The sequence below is a fragment of the Alligator mississippiensis genome, chromosome 9 (assembly GCF_030867095.1).
Source record: "Alligator mississippiensis isolate rAllMis1 chromosome 9, rAllMis1, whole genome shotgun sequence".
Classification (NCBI taxonomy): Eukaryota; Metazoa; Chordata; order Crocodylia; family Alligatoridae; genus Alligator; species Alligator mississippiensis.
The window spans coordinates 2,702,828-2,723,965 of record NC_081832.1 but is presented as its reverse complement, the minus strand read 5'-3'; the positions used below and the strand labels follow the sequence as shown (position 1 = coordinate 2,723,965).

The 21,138-nt window shown below is 49.2% G+C and overlaps 2 protein-coding genes across 9 annotated transcripts in view; both read right to left on the bottom strand.

Moving 5' to 3' along the window:
• Positions 1-477: 477 nt before the first annotated feature.
• On the bottom strand, positions 478-13,266 carry LOC102568034 (tripartite motif-containing protein 54). Of its 2 annotated transcripts, XM_059713181.1 has the most exons (12): positions 13,145-13,266; positions 11,348-11,802; positions 9,764-9,924; positions 8,649-8,820; positions 7,684-7,779; positions 6,095-6,328; positions 5,508-5,530; positions 5,294-5,418; positions 4,161-4,444; positions 3,332-3,619; positions 1,183-1,284; positions 925-1,003 (listed from the first exon to the last, which is right to left on the bottom strand). In XM_059713181.1, the coding sequence occupies exons 2-11, from the start codon at positions 11,774-11,776 to the stop codon at positions 1,204-1,206; spliced, it is 1,893 nt and encodes a 630-aa protein (XP_059569164.1). In that variant the 5' UTR covers positions 11,777-11,802; positions 13,145-13,266; the 3' UTR covers positions 925-1,003; positions 1,183-1,203. The 2 variants fall into 2 exon arrangements, with proteins under 2 accessions (XP_059569163.1, XP_059569164.1); XM_059713180.1 differs by lacking the exon at positions 1,183-1,284 and having other exon boundaries at positions 478-1,003.
• Positions 13,267-13,459: 193 nt separating this feature from the next.
• Positions 13,460-21,138, bottom strand: part of DNAJC5 (DnaJ heat shock protein family (Hsp40) member C5) — a 41,337-nt gene continuing 33,658 nt past the window's right edge. For all 7 annotated transcript variants that reach the window (XM_019495231.2, XM_014609681.3, XM_059713178.1 and 4 more), the window contains one exon: positions 13,460-20,951. In XM_019495231.2, the coding sequence (XP_019350776.1) occupies positions 20,848-20,951 (104 nt within the window). In that variant the 3' untranslated portion in view covers positions 13,460-20,847. The remainder of the gene's footprint in view (positions 20,952-21,138) is intronic.

Here is a 21,138-nt window from a genome sequence, read left to right as displayed (position 1 = left end):
ATGCCTGTAAATGCCTATGTAAATTATATGCAGCCTGGGGGCTATTCTTTCGGCCTTTGCTAGTCCTAATTTGGTCAACCCTGAGTTTAGGCAGTCCAAAGCAGCACGCTTGCTCCCCTGCTTCGCCGCATATTCTTCTCCTGAACAAACCCAAAATATCCAGCTGGCTGCTGGAACCATCTCTTTCCAGATTAGAATTGGGGGGGGGGGCCCAAGAAACTATAGCTGGGCTGGCTCTGAAGCTTGGAGGGTGAGCCTGGAAAAAGAACAATGTAATTCCATGAGAGGCCAGACCTGGTTTCTCTATTGTCTGGATGAAAGGCAGCGAGCTTAGGGCTAGGGAGCATTTTCCACTGAAAAACAGTGTAAGAACAAGCGCAGCTGGACGGTGGAGCATCCAACGCCACGTGCTCCAGGGCTCTGAAAATGCAGAGGACAAATGGTGTGCGTCAGATCCGGGCACGCTCTATAGAGATGGAAGGGTTGTATTTGGCCTTTTATTACACATCTGCTGAGAATCTGAATTTCTGCACACGATCCCAGCTGTTCTGGGTAAAAAACACAGGTGTCAGAGATCATTTTCTTTTTAAGGCCAGAAGGGGCTGTTAGGAGGATCCAGTCTGATCTCCTGGACACAGCAGCCCAGAGGATTTCAACACCAAGTCAAATAAGGCGGCCTGGTTTTCAGAGGTACCAAGTACCATCAGCTTCCAATGGGGCTTGTAAGGGTTCATCGCCTCTGCATATCAGGCTGATGTATATGACTGAGGGCCTCCGTGTTTCACCAAGTGATCCGGTGTCTGGTTTCCCAGCCCGAGCCGAGTGGATCCAAGTCATACTGGAGGGGTAGGTGCCAGAGGCAAAGAGGAGTGGGTCACTCAGGGAGAGGAAGGTGGCCTGCACCCACCTCCCTTTAATCGTAAAGCCATAGGGAGAGAGCAGGCCTGCTCTGAAGGGGTGGTTCACTGGGTTCTTCGCTCTTCTGTTCGATACCTGTCGGGTCCTGGAAAGAATCAGGTATTCAGAGCAGCCTGCGGCAGAGGAGGATGAACAAACAACCCATTCTCCCTTGCGTCCCCCCTGCCTCTGAGCCTGAAGGCCCTGCCTAGCTGCTGTCCGGCTCTCTACCAGAGCGTGACGGAGGCCAAGCCCCAGAACCAGCTGTGGGCTGGCAGGCAGTACCTGGGTTTATGCTGCACACTCTCATCCATGGAGAGGCCACATGCTCCAAAGGTGTCTCAGGAAAATGGCCCAGGCCAGCACCAGAAGGCTGATGGCGACAGCCTGGCAGAGAACGACACACGCACAGACAGGCAGACACAAAATGCCAGGGTGAGATGGCCATGAAGGGGATGGAATGGGGATGGATGACACAGCGAGAGGCACTGCAAGGCTTAGCACGACGGGAAGGGAAAGGCAGTCCTCAATCCTTTGCATACACGTGGCAACCCCCGGGTTCAAGCTGCATGGCTTACAAACATGATGCTGCTGCGATTGCAGCATGGGAAGCTTCACACTAGCTTTATTCTAGCCAGCACAGGCAACAAAAGCAGAAAAGACCATGCATGAGCTTCAGCCAGAGAGGGTTTGCTCCCCAGCTGCCAACCCAGGCTTATCCTCACTGCCATGGCCACTTGTGCCAGTATGGGCATCCCTACCCATGCCACAGTCACACTCCATTTTGCTGTACAGCCAGAAGAGTCCACAGCGGAGCACATTTTCAGATAGGTTTGGAGCTCAGTTTGCCAGTGCAATCACAGTGGCCATAAGCCTGAACGTCTCGCCTCTGCAAATTGCCTGGGCAAGGACCTGCTACTTAGATAGGCAACTTACTCATGCAATTGCACAGGCAAATGGGTTGAAAGTCTGTCACCACTGCACCTTGTTCATTCACTTCAGGAGCAGATACAGGCCCCCGGCTCTGCAAAAGCCTGAAGATAAAAGGTGCTGCCAGGAGGGGGGGAGGATTATTATAACACAACAATCCCCTAAAAAGAAAAGCAGAGAGACCAGGCAGCTAAAAAAAATCATGTCCATGTAGCCAGCTCCAGAGCTGGAGTTCCAACTTGAAGTTGGACCATCGCTGAAGCAGTGCAGGACAAAGCCGGCTTGGCAGTGATAATGCGCTCCGATGATTTGGGTGATTTTCTTTAAGTACATTTTCTCCCCGTTAGAAAGACACAACAATGTAGGAGATGCATAAAAGCAGCAGGTCCCGCCGCAGAAGGAAGAACAGTTTGTTCAAACAAGGCTGATGTTACGCTGTCTGTGCCAGCAAAGAGCCTGCCAGAGACGTTAACCCTTCCCATGGGCACACCTCAAGTCCTCTGGGGATGCAGGCGAAGAGTTAAGTGTAAATATTTGGGCTGAATACCCAGTGGAAAGGGGCTGGAGGAGGAAGCCAGGGGCTGTTCTCTCATCCTGAGATGGGCCCTCTTTGAAAAGATTCAAGCTTCAAAAGGTCTGGTCCCCATGCGGGAGGAAGGGCAAGAGGAGCATTTCTGGCACCCTGCTTGCAGATGGGTAAAAATAAGGAAGCCTCAGATAGGACGTAGCCAGAGATGGGGGGAATGCTCACATCCTTGCCCCCACGCAAAGACTGCTGTGGCTTCACGGTAACACTCGTCTCTGGCTCAGAAGGACACGACAGCAAGTCATGCACTAGGCCCTGGGGTTATCCCAGCACTGGTGCTGCGGGACGGGGCTTACCTGGTAGCTAGGTTTGCCTGCTGGAAAAGCACTGCCCCTGCATTCCTTGTCTTTCCATGGGTACATCTCTACAGCCCCTAGGGCCAGCCCCTTAGCTCAAGCCCACTGACCATTCACATCACAAAGCCCTAAGGTTACCCCCAGAGTCAAGCCTGCACCTAGCAGTCCTCCTGTGCCTATGGTACCAAAGCTGGGCTCCCCTCCAGCCCTCACTCTCCCCAGGGGGTATTCAGCGCACACACACTGCACAGGCCAGCCATCTACTGACCCGTCCGCACCCGCTTCTGCGAGAAGGAAGCAAGAAGCGGCTGTGATTCCTAGACAGGCTGCATCCAAGTTACCTGCTCCTTCCTCCTAGAGCTGTGTGCGCCTGCACCTCATCGCCCCATTGCTCCCCGCATGCTCCTTGCAGAAGGTAAGGCATGGAGAGGGGTGGGACACATCTCAGGGGAGCTGTATGAGCCTTCATCCCACTGCAAAGCAGAGGTTGGGCTGCCCCCTGGGTTAGCCCATGGCACAGGCTCCCAGCAGCTGACACACACGGAGAGAGCACATACATGCCCACGAATGAAAGCCGCAACATCCGAGCGACAGACCATAACGCCCTCCAGCCCCAACTGACCTGGCAGGGAGCAGATGCTGTTTCCTTCTCTGCTCCAGGCCTTTCTCCTGGGGCAGCTCCAGCAACACAGCTCTTGCCTAGATCATCGCTCTTGCTCCCTGCTGAGCTGTCTGAAGTGATTGCCTCAGCACGGCTGCAGCCAGCAGCTTCCTCCGTCTCAGCGTTCCCCAGGGACGGAGTTTCGAGGGCAGATCCCTTTGCATGGCTGGGGGGAGCAAGATGGCCCAGGAATCCTGGCGCATCTGGGACAGCAGCATTCAGCTCTCCATCCAGGGCAGCCGCATCTTTCTGGAAGCAAAGATCAGGGAGAACTGAGCCATGCCAAAGGCCATCACAGAAACACTCCCACCAAGCCACCTGCAGGTGATGAATTTCAGGAAGCACACCCACTGACTGGGAGACGGGCCAAGGACCTGAAAAGGTCTTTCCATCTTTGCCAGCCCAGAAGCCACAGTGCAAAGCTGCTTCTTCATGAAGGCTCAGTGCCTTCTGCTGCCAGATTGGGGTAGGGGACCCTGCAGCTTGCCCAGAGCCACGGCTGGCCTGTAGCAGCACCTCCATGACAGCCGAGCGCAGCAGCTCTCAAGCAAGGGGTTGCACACAAGTCTCAAGAGACCAGTAGGGCACAGCATTTGATGGGGGCAGTGTAGGGAGAGCATGAAGTCTACCTAGGCAGGGTGGTAGGGCCCGGGTGTATACTGAGGTGCCCCATGGATCTGGGTGTTCCCCTTGTTGCTTGTACACATGCATGCCTGGGTTTGAGAGGACTGCCACCACGGCCAGTGTCTGCAGGCACACTAGAGGCAAGAGAGTCCTAAGAAGCCATTACCTGCTGGCCAGGCCCAGGGTCTCCCTCTGCTGCCTCCTTGCCAGCCTGGGCAACTGATCCAAACTGAGCTAAACCCAAAGGGGCGGCCATGCCATCAGCTTCCCCCGCAGCATCACACTCAGCCTCCTTCATCGTCGAGGCTTTCCCTTCCTCCTCCTCTTCCTTGCCATTCGGGATGACATTATCTTGGCCCTCGCCCTGTGACGCTGTCCCTTCGGCCCTCGCAGACTCTGCTGCTGTCCCTTCAGCATCTTCCTCTCCCTCTTCTCCAGGCTCCTCTTCCACTGAAAGGTTAAGAACATTTCCCTTGCAATGAGGATGGGACCCAGGGCTGCAGGCAGAGCCTGGCTTGGATGTGTACAAGCACTCCCATCTCATAGACACCAGCCCCTGCCAGAACCATCCGCTTATGGGGGTCTCAGGCCAAGGGAAGCCTCATTCTCTCAGGTCAGGAGAGTAACTGGGAATACAAAGCTGGCCCTTTCCAGATCCTGGGACTGTGAGAGCACTGCTATCAGAGGAGCTGAGCTGGATTCCCAATCCCTTCCAGTCTGACCCAAAGCCCACTGAAAACCAGTGGGAATCAATATTAACTTCAGCGGGGGTTAGATGAAATGCCAGAGACTTACGAGGAAAAGGCACCTCTCAACAAACAAGCACAAAGCCCACTGAAGGGGTCGGCTCTGTGCTATCCCCCTTCCTCTTGCGATTCACCACCCATCTCCCCCTTTGCCCTCAGTCTGCTTCCTTCATGGTCCTGTGCCCAGCACACACAAGCCTGCACCTCCCAGGAGCCCCATCATGTGTGGGATGTGCAGTGAGGGCTTGAAGAGTGCAGCTCCCAGAGGAGAATCAGGTGGATGTAATAGGGGCCAATGTCCACGGTGAGGCAGCAGGGTTACTGCTCTTCTATCAGGGGCTGGAGGCTGGCCCTTTGCTCCCAGCAAGGAGCACCTCCTTGCTGCACTAATACCAGTGATAGTGGAAATGGGGGCCCAAGTGAACTCAGAGTGAGGAAGAGAAGGAAGGATGTTCCCTTGGTCCAGTGCGGAGAATGGCGCACTGTAACCATGTGCACAGACTCAATCCCACGCCCGTCCCTGCCCCTGACCACCCCACATGCTTCTCCTTGCCTCTGATGAAGTCCAAATGGTAGAGCACCCGCTCCTCTGCATTGAAGTCCACTGCGTAGTGCTCCATGTTGTCGTAGCCGGACTCCATCTCCTCCAGCTGACAGCTCTGGGTCACCTCTGAAATCCTGCAGAGAGAAGGGACCACCTAGAGCACTGCCCCCTTGCCCCAGAGCACCAGGGATGGAGAGGTGAAGAGCAGGGGGGTGGTACTTACTTCTGGATGAGGACACGGGCATTCTGGGCAGGGAGAAGAGGAGAGAGATGAGACCACAGGCAGCGAACAAGAACAGGGAAAAGGTGCATGCATGGGCACATCTGCATGCATGTGAGAAACCCATCTGCTTTCCCACCCTGCTCCCCATCAAGGAGATAATCCTGCCTCATCCATGTTTAACCCTTCACGGCTTGGCTTTGCTATGCACCCCAACCATAACCAAAAGTAGAGTAGACCTCAGGTCGACTCCAGCTCTCATCCCACACCAGACTATTCCCTGGCCAAGATCCTAGTTGCTGCTCTCCTGACAGTGGAACCATAGAGGTGGTCTTCTGACTTGAAGGGTTCCCACTCAGTGGGTGGCCCAGAGCCATGGAGGTTTGGCTGGAAAGGAAGCCAAGATGGACAAGAGCCATCGACCCCAATCCATGCCCAGGGCACCAAGCTGCAAGACTGCCTCAAACACCAAGAGGACCAGCACAGCTGTTGTATATCAAGGCAGGCCTGGTCTTGTTCATCTCCTGGCCCTGGGAAGCAAAGCCCATCAGTTCAGCCTGGGAAGAGGAGAAACAAGGGGGAGAGGGTACCTGCACAAAGACAGCCATCTGTGGCTCTTCCATGGACTGCAGCGCGGTGTCCACCAGCTTGGAGGCAGACTCGACACGGTCCCCATACAGCCTGGCAAGTGACTTCACGTGCTGGGTCTTTTCTTCCTGCTCATAGGTGATGCGCTGCAGCATGATCTTCCTGCGCTCCTCCAGGATGGCATACATGCGGTCGAACTTCTCGCACAGAGCCTGCTTCTGGGCTTTGCAGTTGTCCTGCCCAAAAGAGCCAAAGACCATCAGTGCCCACCCCGTCAGCATGGATGAACACAAGTTCAGCTTGCTGGATCCTGGAGCTCAGGTGGACTCTACTGATAATATCATCTGAGCATCTTGTGCTCAAAGGAGAATTTCAACACATTTTGGAGCTGCATTTTGGAGGATGCAGGATTTAATATTTAGAGCAAAGATCCCTGGACAGCCTAGGGAAGGTGTGAACTCTCCACCACTGGAGATGTTCAAGAGACTGGACAAGCATTGGTCAGGGATAATTTAGGTGTAGCAAAGCCTGTGTTCTTCTATGGGAATTTCCCAGGCTTCTGAGCTTTGCTGGTTGCCACACAGGGTCAGGAGGGACTCCTGCTGCTATGTGTGTCAGGGTGTTTTTAAGCCTCCTCAGAGGCATTGGATGTTGGCTGCAGCCCAGGCTGGGGATTTTGACTCACACTGGGACTTAAACCTAGAGGCTCCTGGCCCTCTGCTCAGGGTCAGACTGATGCTATATTTGGGGTCAGGAAGGAATTTTACCCTATGGTCCTATTGATAGACTGGGGTGGAGGGTTGCCTTCCTCTACAGCGAGAGGCACGACCTCTACCTGGGATCCCTTGAGCATATATTAACCACCTTTAGAGCAGCAGGATGTAGGTCTCCCTGCTTTACCTGTGCCAGACTCGGGGGGTGAAGTCTTGTGTCGCATCAGGGATGACCATGCGGTTTTACTAAGAAGCTAGACAATGGATTTACACGGGATGTTTGTGCCTCAGGCAGGGAGCTGGACTGGATGGCCTCTGGAGGTCCCTTCTCCCCAACTTCTCTAGGATTCCAGGCAGAGCCCAAGGGAAAAGGCATTTCCATGGCACAGGAAATTCCCACCCTGTTACCCAGACTGGAGCGATGCTGGAACGCTGTGCACATCACTGAACAAAGTGCTCCCAAGTATCAGCCGCGTCCTGCCTGCAGCTTGTCTCCATGCACCACACTCCAGTGACTCCCACACCACGCTGGAGCTGTGGCCAAGAGAGACCCAGGTGCTCCATGGCAAAGACCAAGACCATGATGGAGGCAAACTGCAACTCCCAGGAGGCATCAGGGGGGTGTAGGTGAACATACAGCTGCCTCAGAACAGAGCTGCAGCCCAGTCCAGTGAGCTTGACTGTTCCAAGTTGCCTCAAGCTGCCCCAAATGACGTCTCATTTTGTTTTCCATACTGAGAAAGTGGGGGTGGGGGATTGAGAATAAATAGCAGGAGTCTCTGGTCACTCTGGAACTGAGCCGCTGCTCCTCTCTGGGCTCCCAGCTATTGTATGGGCCAGGCTTAGACCAAACCCAGCAGTACAGGAAGGACCTTCACCTCTATGTTCTTGCAGGTGCCTTGCAAGCGACCGATGAAGGCTTGGATCCCATCGTTGGCGGCAACAAGGGCTCCGATCCCATCCGTCAGCTCGGTCTGTGGGCGAGGGTGGTGAGAGTTAAGCATCAAGAGCATCCCGTTTTGATCCCAAGGGGGTAGAGATGGGCCCTGCTCCCCAGAGCCTGCTGCAGTGACTTCCTCACTCACGTCTCCGCTACCAACTGGGACTTTTCTGAGCCCCGCTCCCCAGCACTGGCATCTGCTGCAGGAGTTGAACTCCCACATTCATGGGCAAAAGGGGACAGTGCCATCACTGTCTGTGTAGTGGCCTGAGCACTTCTGCAGGGGGGACGCTTCTACATCCTCACCGCTGGCATGGACATCCTCCTCATCCAGCCCCTACAACCACCAGCCAAACAATCCCCAGCCTTGCCCATCTCGCTGCCACATGGTCTGTTCATAGATCCCCCTCCCATGTGTAGGGTCAGGCTCTGAATTTCTACCCAGGGGCAGGCTGCAGGAGACCCTGACTCTAATCCCAGCTGCGGACCTCTTGCTTGACCTCGACTTAGCCTTGACCTTAACCATAACCTCTCCTGACCTCAGCTCTGCTGTCTAAGGGAAGACCCCCCAGCCTGACAGGGATGCTAGGAAACCTAATGGGCAGTGAGCACCTTTGGAGAAAGGTACTGACATGGCATCACATGCCCATTCCAGTCTCTGCTTGCTCCTGTCCCAGGTCCTGGGCAGCCCCACAGAGCAGGCTAAATGGCAATGCCAAGCTCTGCACCTGATCCTGGAGAGAGGAGCTGGAAGAGTTGTTGCTGCACTGGCGTGCTCATGCCAGCCTGCCAGCAGTGCCAAGAGCCTCAGCAGGGGCTAGTGGGCGGCTCTATAGGAATGCAATCCTTACTCCCCCGCACCAAGCTGGGTGCCCCCACGGCTCATCCCAGGGAGGAACCAACCTTCTGCTGCATGTAGATGTCGGACAGGGGTGCAACCTCGCAGTCCTTGTGCTCCCCAAAGACCTTGCAGAGGGAGCAGGTGGGAACCCGGCACGTCACACAGTAGATGTTGATCCGCTCCTCCTCATGCTCCTCGCACCGTGGCTGCTCCGTTTTTAGCAGGGGCCTGGAGCTGGACAGGGGGAGGAGGGAGAGATGTTAAGATTCTCTTGGGGGGTCTTTAGAGAAGATCAGGCTAGGCTGGGTGTAAGCAACACCTGCTAGATGCACCTCCCAAGAGGCTGCCCGTGCACGCTCTTACTCCACAACAGCAGTGGAGGCAGCAAAGTCCAGCAGGCAGGAAGCCCAGAGACTTGGGCTTTGCTCTCACCATTGCACTGACTACCATGTGAGCCAGGGCTGGTCCCTGAATCCCTGCTCCCAGCCCCTCACCGGCCTGCTTGTGCTGTAAGCTTTTCGGGGCAAGGACCTTCTCGAACCACAGGTCTGTGCAGCCGCAGCAACAGAGCATGTGTGTAAATGACCCTTTCTTGTTCAAGCAGTACAGGCCATCCGCAGACTCTGTGCGAGATCCATTGCCTCAAGGCCCAAGAATAGGCTTCCCCTTCTCTTTGTGCGCTTTGGCAGGGGAGAGACAGCACAGCTAAGAGAAAGGGGCCTAGATCTGCTTCTCCTTTTGAACATCGCTCAGTGACTTCCAGCCTCCCACGTGCAAGCCCACAGAGGGCTGGGGGCTCTGGAGACTCCTGTGGGCACCAAGTGATGATGCCTGACAAGGAAAGAGCCCAGCTCTGTCAGCTTCCAAGGGGAGAGCTAGCCTGATGGGACTTATAACCTGAGCACATTCATTCTGGAGCCCTACCTGCATCAACATGGGGCCAGAGCAGCACCTGTCGGGGTCTGCGGGCTCAAGTATGGAGAAATCAGACACCTTGCTAAAGAACAGAGCTACAAATGCAGACAAGCAAGCAGCCGTCTAGAGATCGTGCCCGACTGGAGCTCTGCAAAGCACACAGAGACCACTGGCAGCTAAATACTGCCTTCACGGATACACATCCTTGCTGACTGCAGCTAGCACCATAGCAAGGGATCCTTTCCATCCTGGGGGAACCAACCTGTTGGGGCATCTGGCCGACTCCTGTTTGTAAATGTCAATGATATTCTCAACGAGCAGGTTCCTCTGCAGGCCGTAGACACCGTGTCGGTCCAGGACCACCTCATGGCGACAGGACGGGCAGCGAAACCTGCCTGCGGACCCCAGGGTTGTCCCACGAGACTGAAAGGCGAGAGATCTCCATCAGCGCTCTGCAGGGGAAGGGGGCTTAACTGGCCACAGGCTGGCTTGGGCCTTAAGTGACCTAAAAGGTGCTCTGAAAAGCAGGAACCTAGCCTTGCAGGAAGGTAGCAGGGACAAGGGCAGGCTTTTAAAGGGAGCTCTAAACATGAGTTCCCAGGACAGGAGCTAAGCCTAAAGGCAAGGCAATTTATAGCTCAAGGGCAGGTGATGGAGGTCCCCCAGGACAGGAGAGTGGCTGGAATAAGAACATGCATCAGCTCTCCACTATGCACAGCCGTCTGCAGAAGACTCAAGGAGACAGCCCTGGCACAGCTGCACCTGAAAGCCCCCTCTTGAAATCCCAGTGCATTGTGCTTCACTCTCCCCAGTTCACCCCAGTCAAACCAAGAATCTCCCCCTTCACATCGGTGGGATCAACCTCAAAGGCCACCCAAAGGATGGAGAGCACCTAAATTCCAACCTCGGCTCTGAAACCTACTCCCAGCACAGCCTTGGGCACATCACGTCTCCAGGCCCCCACGTCCCAGACGTCCAGGCTTCAATGCAAAGGGCCACAGGTTATTCTATAAGCCCAGATTTCCACTGTGCCATCAACACCTATGAATCCTCTCTTATAATGCTCATATCACCACTGCCCTTAATATCTAGCTACACCTCCTCCACTTGTGCACCGAGTCCCAGGCCTTGCTTCAAAAGGCATTTCTTAGTTAGGGATATGCCTTTAGCCACCACGTTTTAGCAGCTCCTTCAGCACAAACGGTGCCACAGCACCAGGAAGTGGGAGTCCTTGCACCTCCAGCTGCAGAGGTAGTCGTCCCACTTGTGGTGAGATGGTCCCTTTGTTACCTCCCTTGCCAAGTCCCCTTCCCAAATACACAGCGCTTCATGTCTCTGTGCCTCTAAAAGTGTAGCAACCCTTTATCAAGAAGATAACGAGATGCAGTAGCTGTGCCCACCGAGTCCCAACTTCCAGCTTGCACTGCCTGGGCATTGATGGTGGGAGCAAAGGTAACCTGTTTTTGACTGGAGGGAAATGGGAGAGACAGGGAAGAAAAGAGGAGGATCCTCCTGTCCCTTACAGCAGCTGAGGAGATAGATCCATTAATGGCTAGGAGATCCCACTGGACAGTGGGAGCCATTGTTGCCCCAACATTTGCACTAGCAGGACAGGCATTTGGGGCAATTAATCCCCTTTTCAGACTCTTGAACATGGGGGGTAAGCAGAGGCCAGAGCACCTTCTAGGGCAGTCCCTTGTCCTGCTCAATCCACAGAGACGTACTCCAAGCCAGCCGGAGCTCCCTCCCAAACCAGGAAGGGCAGAGTCCTCGGGATCCATTGGTCTGATCATGAAAAGCTTTAAACATTTCTTACCAGGACAACAGGAGAGATACTGCCACTCACCTGAAAGATGTCGTTGGCACACTTCCGGCACAGGTTGTGCTGGCAGGGTAGGATCACCACCGGCTTAGTGAACACCTCCAAGCAAATGGGACAGATGAGCTGCCTCTCCAGGCTGTCCATGGTGTGGTGGTCTCTCGGGTAGGACTTGTATTCCATTGGGAGAGGCATAAGGAAGCCGGTCCACCCCACCCCACCCCACCCCGACCCGGCAGCACTTGAGCAACAGAACAAGGGAGCACTGCTGGCTGGTTCTTCCTCGGTCACCGACTGCAAGGCCGAGGGAAAGCACCAGGAGATGGTGGAGGGAAGCAGGATGTCACGAGTCACATGCTGGATGCAGCTGTTGGCTTGTGGTCTCCAGGGGCCTGGTTCAGCCCCTTGGTAAGACTCCAGATATTTGATAGCAGAGGCCCTCTCTCTCTCTCTCATGTTACTGTTACAGATCCTGTGACTCTCTGGAGGGAAAGGAGGATCACTCAGCCCAAGCTCACAGCCCTCCCTGGGTGTGTCATCCAGCACAGCCTGCGTGTTTAAGTGCTGAGGGACACTAGCATTTTTAATTGGATCCTCCACAGCTGGCACCCACACCCTTCAGGCAGCCAGGGAGCATGCTGAAGGAGGGGAGGGGTGCATTTACACAGCATCTAGGTTAACAAGGTCTTGCACTGTCTGTGACCTTTGATGATGCTGCAATATAAACCCACAATTGTTTGAGGAACCGGGGGCCGTTGCAAGTAAAGAGAAAGCTCAGCCGCTTGATTGAGTTAGGGGAAAGGTTACTTAATGGCTTCTTCCCCAAAGGAGCAGAGGCCTTGAAGGGCAGGATAAATCTTGCGCTAGATTTGTTAATGATTTCAATAACAGGAGCATGTGCAGCAAGGAGGACAGTCCAGCAGTTACAGACACTAGGCCACAAGCTAGGAGATCTACCTTCAGGCCCTGTTAGGCCAGACTCCCTATGACCTTGAAAAGTCACAGGGGCTTCAATGCCTCCATCTCCAATGGCAGAAAGAAGATAACAGCTATTCTGATTTTGTTGCAATGTACACGTTCCTGCAGCATGCAAAGACTAAGATGCCAACGCAATGGCAACAGGAGCCAAAGCGCCCAAGATAGGAAGAGGGCATGTGGCCTTCCTGGGATTACCAAGGTCGTCTCCCATAAATGTTCCCTTCTGATTATAATGCCTATCTGAGCCCAGGCAGTCAGTGTAGTAGAGGCAATATATTTTATTAGACCAAGTAGACAGTTGCAAAAAACCAAAAATTTTGTTTGCAAGCTTTTGGGTACACATGCCCTTCCTCAGGCACAGGAGAGTGCAAAGATTGTAAAATTCTTCCCAGGTAGAAATGAAAATTCATATTGTACAAGAGAAAAACATAATTCGGCATCCTGCTTGCTATCAGACACCTTAGAGGTAAACAGATTGCTCCAGCTTTTCTCCTGTACAATATGAATTTTCATTTCTACCTAGGAGAAATTTTTACAATCTTTGCACTCTCCTATGCCTGAGGAAGGGGGTGCGTGCCTGAAAGCTTGCAAATAAAGAAACATTTTGTTTGCAACCGTCTAGTTGGTCTAATAAAAGATATCACCTCTACCACACTGACTGCTTGTACTTTTAGACTAACACTGCTACAACCTTATCTCTGAGCCCACGCACCAAAATCCCCAAAAAACAGAAACACTTCAAAATAAGTGTTCTTGTGTTTTCATGAAAGCTAAAGCCTCTGTAACCATTAGTGAGTCTGAGTGCCAAATTCCCCCTTCACCTCTGCTCAAAGAGTTGAAGCTTACCTGCTTCCCCAGTCCCTTTTCAGTAAGGTCAGCCAAGCATGGGGAGGAGATCTTCATGGCGTGAGCAAGTGTTCAGAGACTATTACACTAACAGGTGGCTCCTTTCACTTGTGAACCAGCATGTGCACCTGAGTATAAAAGAAAAAGCAGCAATTGCAATAAGTAGGTACCTCGGTGTAACCTGTTGGGAAGAGTCTGTGAATGTCAAACTGTTTTCAGGCCCTGGATATTTATTTTATTCTCAAATGTCAAGGCAAGAAGTGAATGTCCAAATACAGCTGTTTTAAAGGAAAAGCAGGCTCAAACAGATACATCTGCATTGAAAACATTTATTTTACAACAGTGGTTTCAGATAATTTAGCAATCTTTATTTTAGTTTATATTCAGACATACAGTACACAAATTACCATGCTAAAACATAAAATAATTCCTTCTGCTTTAACCACATGTATGTACAGGAGCTCAGTAGTATCGAGTGTTACAATCCACAAAGTTCAGACAGCCACATCTACTTACATACAATTCAAAGTATGGTCCTTTCATAACATAACAAAATATATATATGTCTATATATAAATTGCTCTTCAGATGCATTTATACTTTGATTGTTTTTACAACAGCTAACTTTGTTTGAAAACAAGGGCTTTCCCCCTGCCCAACCAGAATTGAAACAGTGCAAATGCGAAATGCATTCTCATTCCAACTTCAGCTCCCACAGGCTTCATCAGAGGCCCCCATCACAACACCCATAGTGAACTCCTCATCTCAGGGCCTTGCTCACATGCAAAACAAATACAAACCACCTTGGATGGCTGTGATAGCACAAACCAAATACCCCACCGCCGACCCAAAAAGTGGGAGAGGAAGGGGGCTGTGGTGGAATGAATGCAACGACAGCAACCAGCTTGAGTGGCACACATCTACCAAACAAGGAAGCTTCAAGTGTTTGGAGCTTGGCAAATTTCAAGGTTCACCTACAGCGACAGACACAAATAAGTCTCAAACATTAAAATAATAATAAGAAAGAGCCTCTCCTTGATCCCTATAGGTCTCCACGTTTGTGCTGATTGCCATTAGCAAAGAGAAGGACCACGCGTGTGCTCTGCACACGGGCTTAGTGTTTGGTAGGCAACAGCTTCTGGAACGCAAGGCCCCGGCAGGGCCAGCTGGCCTTCTGTAGCCAACCTGACGAGAAGTAATTTGGGGGCCACAATCCTTGTGCCTTCGTAAGTCACTGGTCCCCTGCCACCCGTCGGGATTCAGGCTGTAAGGAATCCAAAATGGGTAACTGGCCCAGACAGTGCAAAGGCACCTCGTTAGTCAAGATCCAATCCTTCTAGCAAGGAGGGAAGACTTGGGGAAACCCATGAATGGAGGGGATTTCTTTTTTTCTTGCCCTGCAAGTGGCGTGGCTCTCCTACTCAAACTTATCACCTATCTATTTATACAACAGGCTTCCCTCCATTGTTTTCTTCCTCTGTCACTCACCGACAGACCTAGTTCTCTTGTCCTGCAGCTGAAAGGCAAAAGTTGCAGTTCTGGGCACACACAACCAACTCCTTTGGCTTGTCTGGTTGAGAGCTCAGAGAAGTAGTGCAGGGACTGAATTTCATGTTTGACCACCAAAATCAACCCAGCAGCTAGTACTAGGTGCATACCTGTTGTATAAATATATACATATGTGTGCATGCACGCACGCATGCATGCACGCGCACACTATTGCAACCCCAAACATAAGGTTTTGGACCTCGTTTTATGAACTACACCAAGCCCCCACTGCACAGGGTACAACGTAGTCAAAACCAGTACGGGGGGAGGAAAGGAGTAAGTATTCCATTACACCTCTAACAATAAGTAAATTGATAGCATTAAAGATGTCCCTACGTACTGGCTCCTACAAACAGAAATGGTTCCAGGAATGGCCCTTGCCCCCCTTGCTACGGTTGGCTTTTCTCTCCTTCATTTCAAGAAAAAAAGTGTAGAGGTTCAAACTGGCTCCACCCTGCCTCTTATGGGACAGGGAGCTGATCAGAGTTCAACAGGACATCAAGTCTTTTGGAAGCCACTGCTGTACATAAAAAAGTACGCTAAGCAAGCATCCACAAACTACGCGGACACATTCACATTGCTGGTTGTGGGGAAAAAAAGGAGTGGGAAAGAGCCATTCATTGCTGAGAAGGCGATTCTTCGGGTCAAGTCTCTCTAAACAAACTATCCCCAGCATTTCCCTATTTAAAAATATATAATTATGCAGGTAACAATGGCATTTTATTTTCAAAGGACTTGCAAAATTACAGAGTTTGGCCTGTGCAGACAAGACAGAGCTGCCCTAATAGCTTTACCTGGTAAAGAAAGCACCTTCTTGAAATGAATCAGGGACTTCATTCTTGGAGAGGCTCAGGGAGCATTTAAAAATCCCCAAATGCAGCATGTAAAGCAATCCATTCTCATAGGCCTTGAACACTGGGAAGTTTTTCCTGCCACTTTCTCTTCCCAGAATAGTCAACAAAATTAAACTTTCCAAACTATCAAAGGTACTTCTTTCAAGGTGTATAAGCGGTTTTTGGAGCAATGGATCACTACAAACTAGATGATTCCCACCACAGCAGGAAGCAGCGGTATTTCAAGCATGTTATGTTGATACAGACATTACGCTATTAAAATCTGCATGGGGGGTTAGGGTTTCAGTACTCTGGCTCAAGGATTAATGAAAGCAAAATAGCATCCAGAACTGTTAGCCTGATGCAGGAACTGCTAAGCGGTCTAACCAGTTTACCTAGCAAGAATCCCTTGCAAAAAGTGAGCCTTTATCCTGTTGCATGGAGCAGGGAAAACTGCGGCACAAACATGTTTCCTAAATTGTTTGGAAACATCAAGAACAGTGAAGAGCACCAGATGTACACTAGGGGCACAGACTAGTTAAGGGAAGAGGGCAGCTCATGGCCAGCGTACACTACAATTACTCAATAAAAGCACGCTCGAGTCCCACCACTCTATGCAACGTAGCCACACTAACTGGAACACGGACAATTTTCAACCTTGACCTGATTATGGCTGTAGATTATACAAACTCTGGCACAACAGGGTTTAAGAAGCATAGTCCCTCTATCATTGCACTGTTGCGATACTTAATAACTCCTTCTAATACCACACCAATGCCCTCTAGGCCAGTTTTTCTGTTCGTACCGCAGGCTGCGTACGTATAAATTTCAGAGTGCCACATTATAAAGAACGTTATGAGCACTAATATCTAAAGCAGTTTAAAAATGTTACAAACCTAAAAGTAAGACTAAAAAGATGATATGGCTCCAAAACATCATTGCATGGAATTAGCAGAAACCTACGTAACATCAGACGCCAGGAAGACGTTTACCTACACAACTTTATATACAGATAAGTAGTTAACTTCCTATATACGTTACCAATAAAGTTCAACTGGAATTAAAAAGAACCGGTGCAATGCCCCTTGGCCCACTTCAAGGGAAGTGTTTGACTCGTATCGTTCGCTGCACCAGCCCAGGTTTGGGCAATTCCACATCAGGAGAGAGGACGGGCACAGGAAATCCTGCACCAGCTAAACCTACAGCGACCTTGCCATACGGCCGCCTGGCTGCAATCAGCCATGGAGCAGCAAGCTTTCCTTCCTTCTGCTTGGTTACTAATCTTATGGCTGTTCAGGATTTTGAACAATATTTCGGAGTGACATCAGTGGTCCTTCCAATCCCCTAGGCTCCCTCAAATACGCTGTCACACAGGTACCAAAGGCTTATGCTTGCATCCGTTAGGACAGTTTACTAAACTTCCTAAACTAAGACCTTGGGAGACTTGGAAAAGAAACAACTGTCTTGTATGGATTCAACTTGGGCTTTTTTTTTTCTTTTCTTTTTTAATTATGACAATACACCGAACAAAAAATAATGATCAGGCTTAGAGACAGTGTCTTAGAAGGAAACATTTTGCAGACAAATCAGGGGCAATTCCCCTCGTTTCCCAGACTTTAGGGACCCCCGGACCCTCCAACCCATTTCTGGGTTCACAAGGACACTGCAGTCCCATAAACTCAAGCTCAAAAGTGCTGGCAGTTCCTCAGTACGTAAGACTTTTAACCAAGGAACTGTGACCTTGCAACCTTGTTTGTATTCACTGGCATTTAATTTGGCCATTTTGCAGCTATAAAGTGCAAGTTGTTTTAGAGCTCAGGATGTTTCAGAACAGTCCCCATGTCAACTCAAAATAAACGTGGTGCTAACCTTCAAGTTTTCCATTTAAAAAAAGTTTTACGTAAAGAAGCTCTGTGTAACTGTTTATTATACAAACTGAGAAGTCTGTTAAAACAAAGGAAGAGCCGACACTCCAAGATAATAGTCACTTGAAAAATATTTAACATGTCAATTCAGGAAGACTACCCAGGCAGTCTTAATTAGAAATATTTACAGTTTGGAAATAATCTGAAAAGTCAGTCAGTCCCTCCCAAGTCCCAAATTCAAAAGCTTTGGTGTTCCCTTTATATTAATCGCCACCAGCTCGACAAATCTTGTTGTACAACCTGCTAATTATTGGTTCCACAGTCATCTACAATAAGCGTTGAAAGGAAACCATCAGTGCTTGAACTTGAGTCTTTGCAGATAATTAAAAGAAGAAACTAATTTTAAACTGGATAATCAAGTATAGAGAATGGTTATTTGTTTGATTTCTTTAAACAGTGTAGTGTACTTTGGGGTTTTTTTAAAAGTCACAATGGGATGAAACTATAGAATTTGGCTTGCCAAGTTAAATTTCACAATTTTATGACTCCTTTGTATTTGATGGTAGGAAAGGCTTCTCCCTACAACAGTGTTCACCAGGAATGAAGTAAAAGTTGCTTATAACAGACTGCAGTCAAGTCTAGACACCTCATCTGCATTTAATCCTCATGCTGCAAACTCCTCAGGACATCACTGATGCAACTGAAGTGCTCCTGTGATTAAGAAATAGTGTCTAGGATCTCCAAACAAATTCTTCGGATCAACCCCCTGATGTAATGAGTCGCAGGTTCTCACAATAAGTCATAATTCAAAAGGAACCAATGCCTTACATCAGGAGACCAAGAAATAGGGAAGGAAGAGTATTTGGAAGCATACTGCATGCCGAAATAGTCTTTCCATCATTTCACCAGCCCACACCTATCAGCTATGCTCTTTTACACGGCCTGTTAAAGGAACAGTTAACTTTTCACAAGCATTCACTGACCCGTACAGACCATAAAAGACCACTTTGACCAGAAGGGTCTAAGGAATCAAGTTCGCTTGTAAAATCCTAATGCACTCCAATGTGGAATACAGCTATAAGAACAGGTTTCAGGTAGACTCTACACACGGTCATTGCAGTGCTAGTTTTGATCTGAAAAATATACTTCCTCATTTCAAGAAGTTAAATAAAGGCCTTGGTTATAAGAGGACCTAAGGCCAGACTGTGATTGATCCTCTTGACTGCAAGGTATTTTCTCCCCCCACTTCAATGCTAAATACTGAAACTAAAGCATCAGCATCTTCCAGTAAATCACAGGTTGCCCATGACATGAGCAAGTGAAGGACTTCCGATTTATAATCAAGTGCGGCAGAGAGCAAAATTACTTCAGTGGTTGTACTCATCAAGTGCATTACAGATTCTTTTCTGATACCACACCATGATGCAAATACTCCAAAGCACACTTCCGCTGGCTCAGTACAGACACATACACATTGTATGTGTGAGCCAGTGGCTAGGAAGAAGCAGAAGTCTGCTTTTTGAACAGCCTCAGATTTAGCATGGAGAGTCAACATTTTTCCAACCAGATACTTGGCAGGATTTGGAACCAGAGATGAAGTGACCTCTTTTTGTCCTTAGTACACGAAGGTCAGACTGAAAGATATTTCCAGAGACATTTTCTGTATGTGGACGTCACACGAGGGACGACTGTCCTGAACGCAGAAACCATCCTAGGGTAGCCCGATCGTAGTGTGCTTTACCCAGCCATGGCAAAAGATCCTAGCTCATTTGGTGGGTTCCTTCTTGTACAGGCTGGCAGGGACAGTGGGAAAAAGTGCTTTGTACTATGCAGAAACAAAACTCCTTTGCTTTGCAGCAATAAAGAGCTCCAAAGGGAATACTGGCTGTAGGTCATTTTGCACGGCCTCACCAGAGGGTTGAGAGGAATGAGAAGAGGCAAATGAAAAAAGGCAGTGGGGTAGGATTAAGAGAAAAAAAGAAAAGGGAGTGTAACCAAGCGCTAAAACATTCCCAGGTGTAAATCTACTAGCTGCTACCCTATATCCAGTTCAGCATTTTCTAAAACGAGACCTGTTAAACCCTCAAAATATCAGCACTCCAGCTAGAGAGTAAACATTTCTGTGACAGCTGAACAAACCTAAAGTTCATTTATGATAACGTAAACCATCGTTTCAAAAACACTCTTCAAACATTATTTGGTTTCAAAACAGTACAGGAAACTTTTCAATAGCTTCCACAATAATTACCTGAGGAAAAAGAAAAACACTGAAGTAAACACAGTCTATGTGCAAACTATTATACAGAACTAATGCAAAATAAAGGGTTTTGTTCTTAAATAGCCTTGGAAATAGTCCACAAAACAGTTCATGAAAGAGTTAAAGGGACACTGCCAATTTAATATGTTTAAAACAGGTAGGGGCATTCATTTGTATGCAACGCATCTTAGACTATTACCATTTTATAAATCTCATTTGTTTTCTACATTAATGCCTCCCCCCACTTCCCACATTTCATTCACACAGGCAGTGAAAATGGACTATTTAGTTTCACTTTAAGATTCTCAAGCATTAGTAAAAGGCTGCAATATTTTATTACAATTTATATATTGCAGGGGGAATGTTTTTGTTTTTATTTCAAGCAAAACCTGCTTAAACCCCAAAATGCCTAAAAATTGTTCCATTAATATTTGGCTTTTGTAACAACTATATTTAGGGTCTATGCGATCAGAGAACACCTCTGTGTGCATGAGGAGCTCTTCACCAATATACTGTCTGCGGAATAAAAATAACCCCCCGCACCAAGAGGGAGGATTTGCAAGGCAGTTTTGTTTTGGCTGAAAGCCAGCATTAAAGACAATTCCTGCCCTGCAGCCTTGGCATTTTTTGGTTCTTTGCATCGTAAACTGGCTTACAGAGGTGCAGGGAGAGAAGAAAAGGGTTAAAGCCAAAGATCTAAAGATTTTTGTTGCACTCACATAAAAAAACAAGGAATCCTTTGAGGTCTTCATAGTTCAATTGTATGGAAGCATGGCGGCTTGTGTGTGACTGATTTAACTTGTTTTCTTTTTTTAAAAATGTCCCATTTGAGGCTGGTACCACTGCTTAAAATGCAGAATGTCTCCATCATACTCTGAATGTGATAACTCCTCAATACATTACACCACAGACATTTAACATAAACTCCATACATGCTATAAAAATGAAAAGGAAACAAATGAAACCATAACTAAACTGCTTTAAATACTGCATGCTACAGCACTTCATGTATCATCAAGATACGACACTGAAGGTGACAAAAGGCTGAAGGGATTACAAAATATTCTCGGCAGGTTGGAAGCTGCCTTCTTACAGTGGCAGAACTTTTCCCTCCCCATTTTCTATTTCTAATGTTCATGATTCTAGTGTTGAGTTGGCCATGTATTTATTGATCCACTCTAATTGCAGTGTTTCCTTAACTTAGTTAAATCCATCAGTACGGTAGCTGGGGTGAGAGTCAGCTGTGAGTTGGGTTGTCTCTGTAGCTGACGCCGGCTGTATCACAATAGGCGTTTCTGATGCCTCTGAAAAGTAAAGACAAAGTTTTACTGCACTGGGGGAAAGTTTCCAACTATTTTTCACAATCAGTCTGCAATCAGATTTGCCTGCAACCTTACTGCCAACACAGCTCCACACACATTTTCAAGCATTACCTTAATTCATTATCCTTCAGCCTGAGCTAAAAATCTCATGAACTTCTGCAGTTTAGGT

Coding starts and splice junctions, on each gene's coding strand:
- LOC102568034 (XM_059713180.1), bottom strand. CDS start 11,776: ATGAGAGAGAGAGAGAGGGCCTCTGCTATCAAATATCTGGAGTCTTAC. Junction 5,531..6,094: donor AGATGGCTGTCTTTGTGCAG/GTACCCTCTCCC, acceptor CTCCCTGCCCAG/AATGCCCGTGTCCTCATCCA. Junction 5,419..5,507: donor GCCCGTGTCCTCATCCAGAA/GTAAGTACCACC, acceptor TTCTCTCTGCAG/GATTTCAGAGGTGACCCAGA.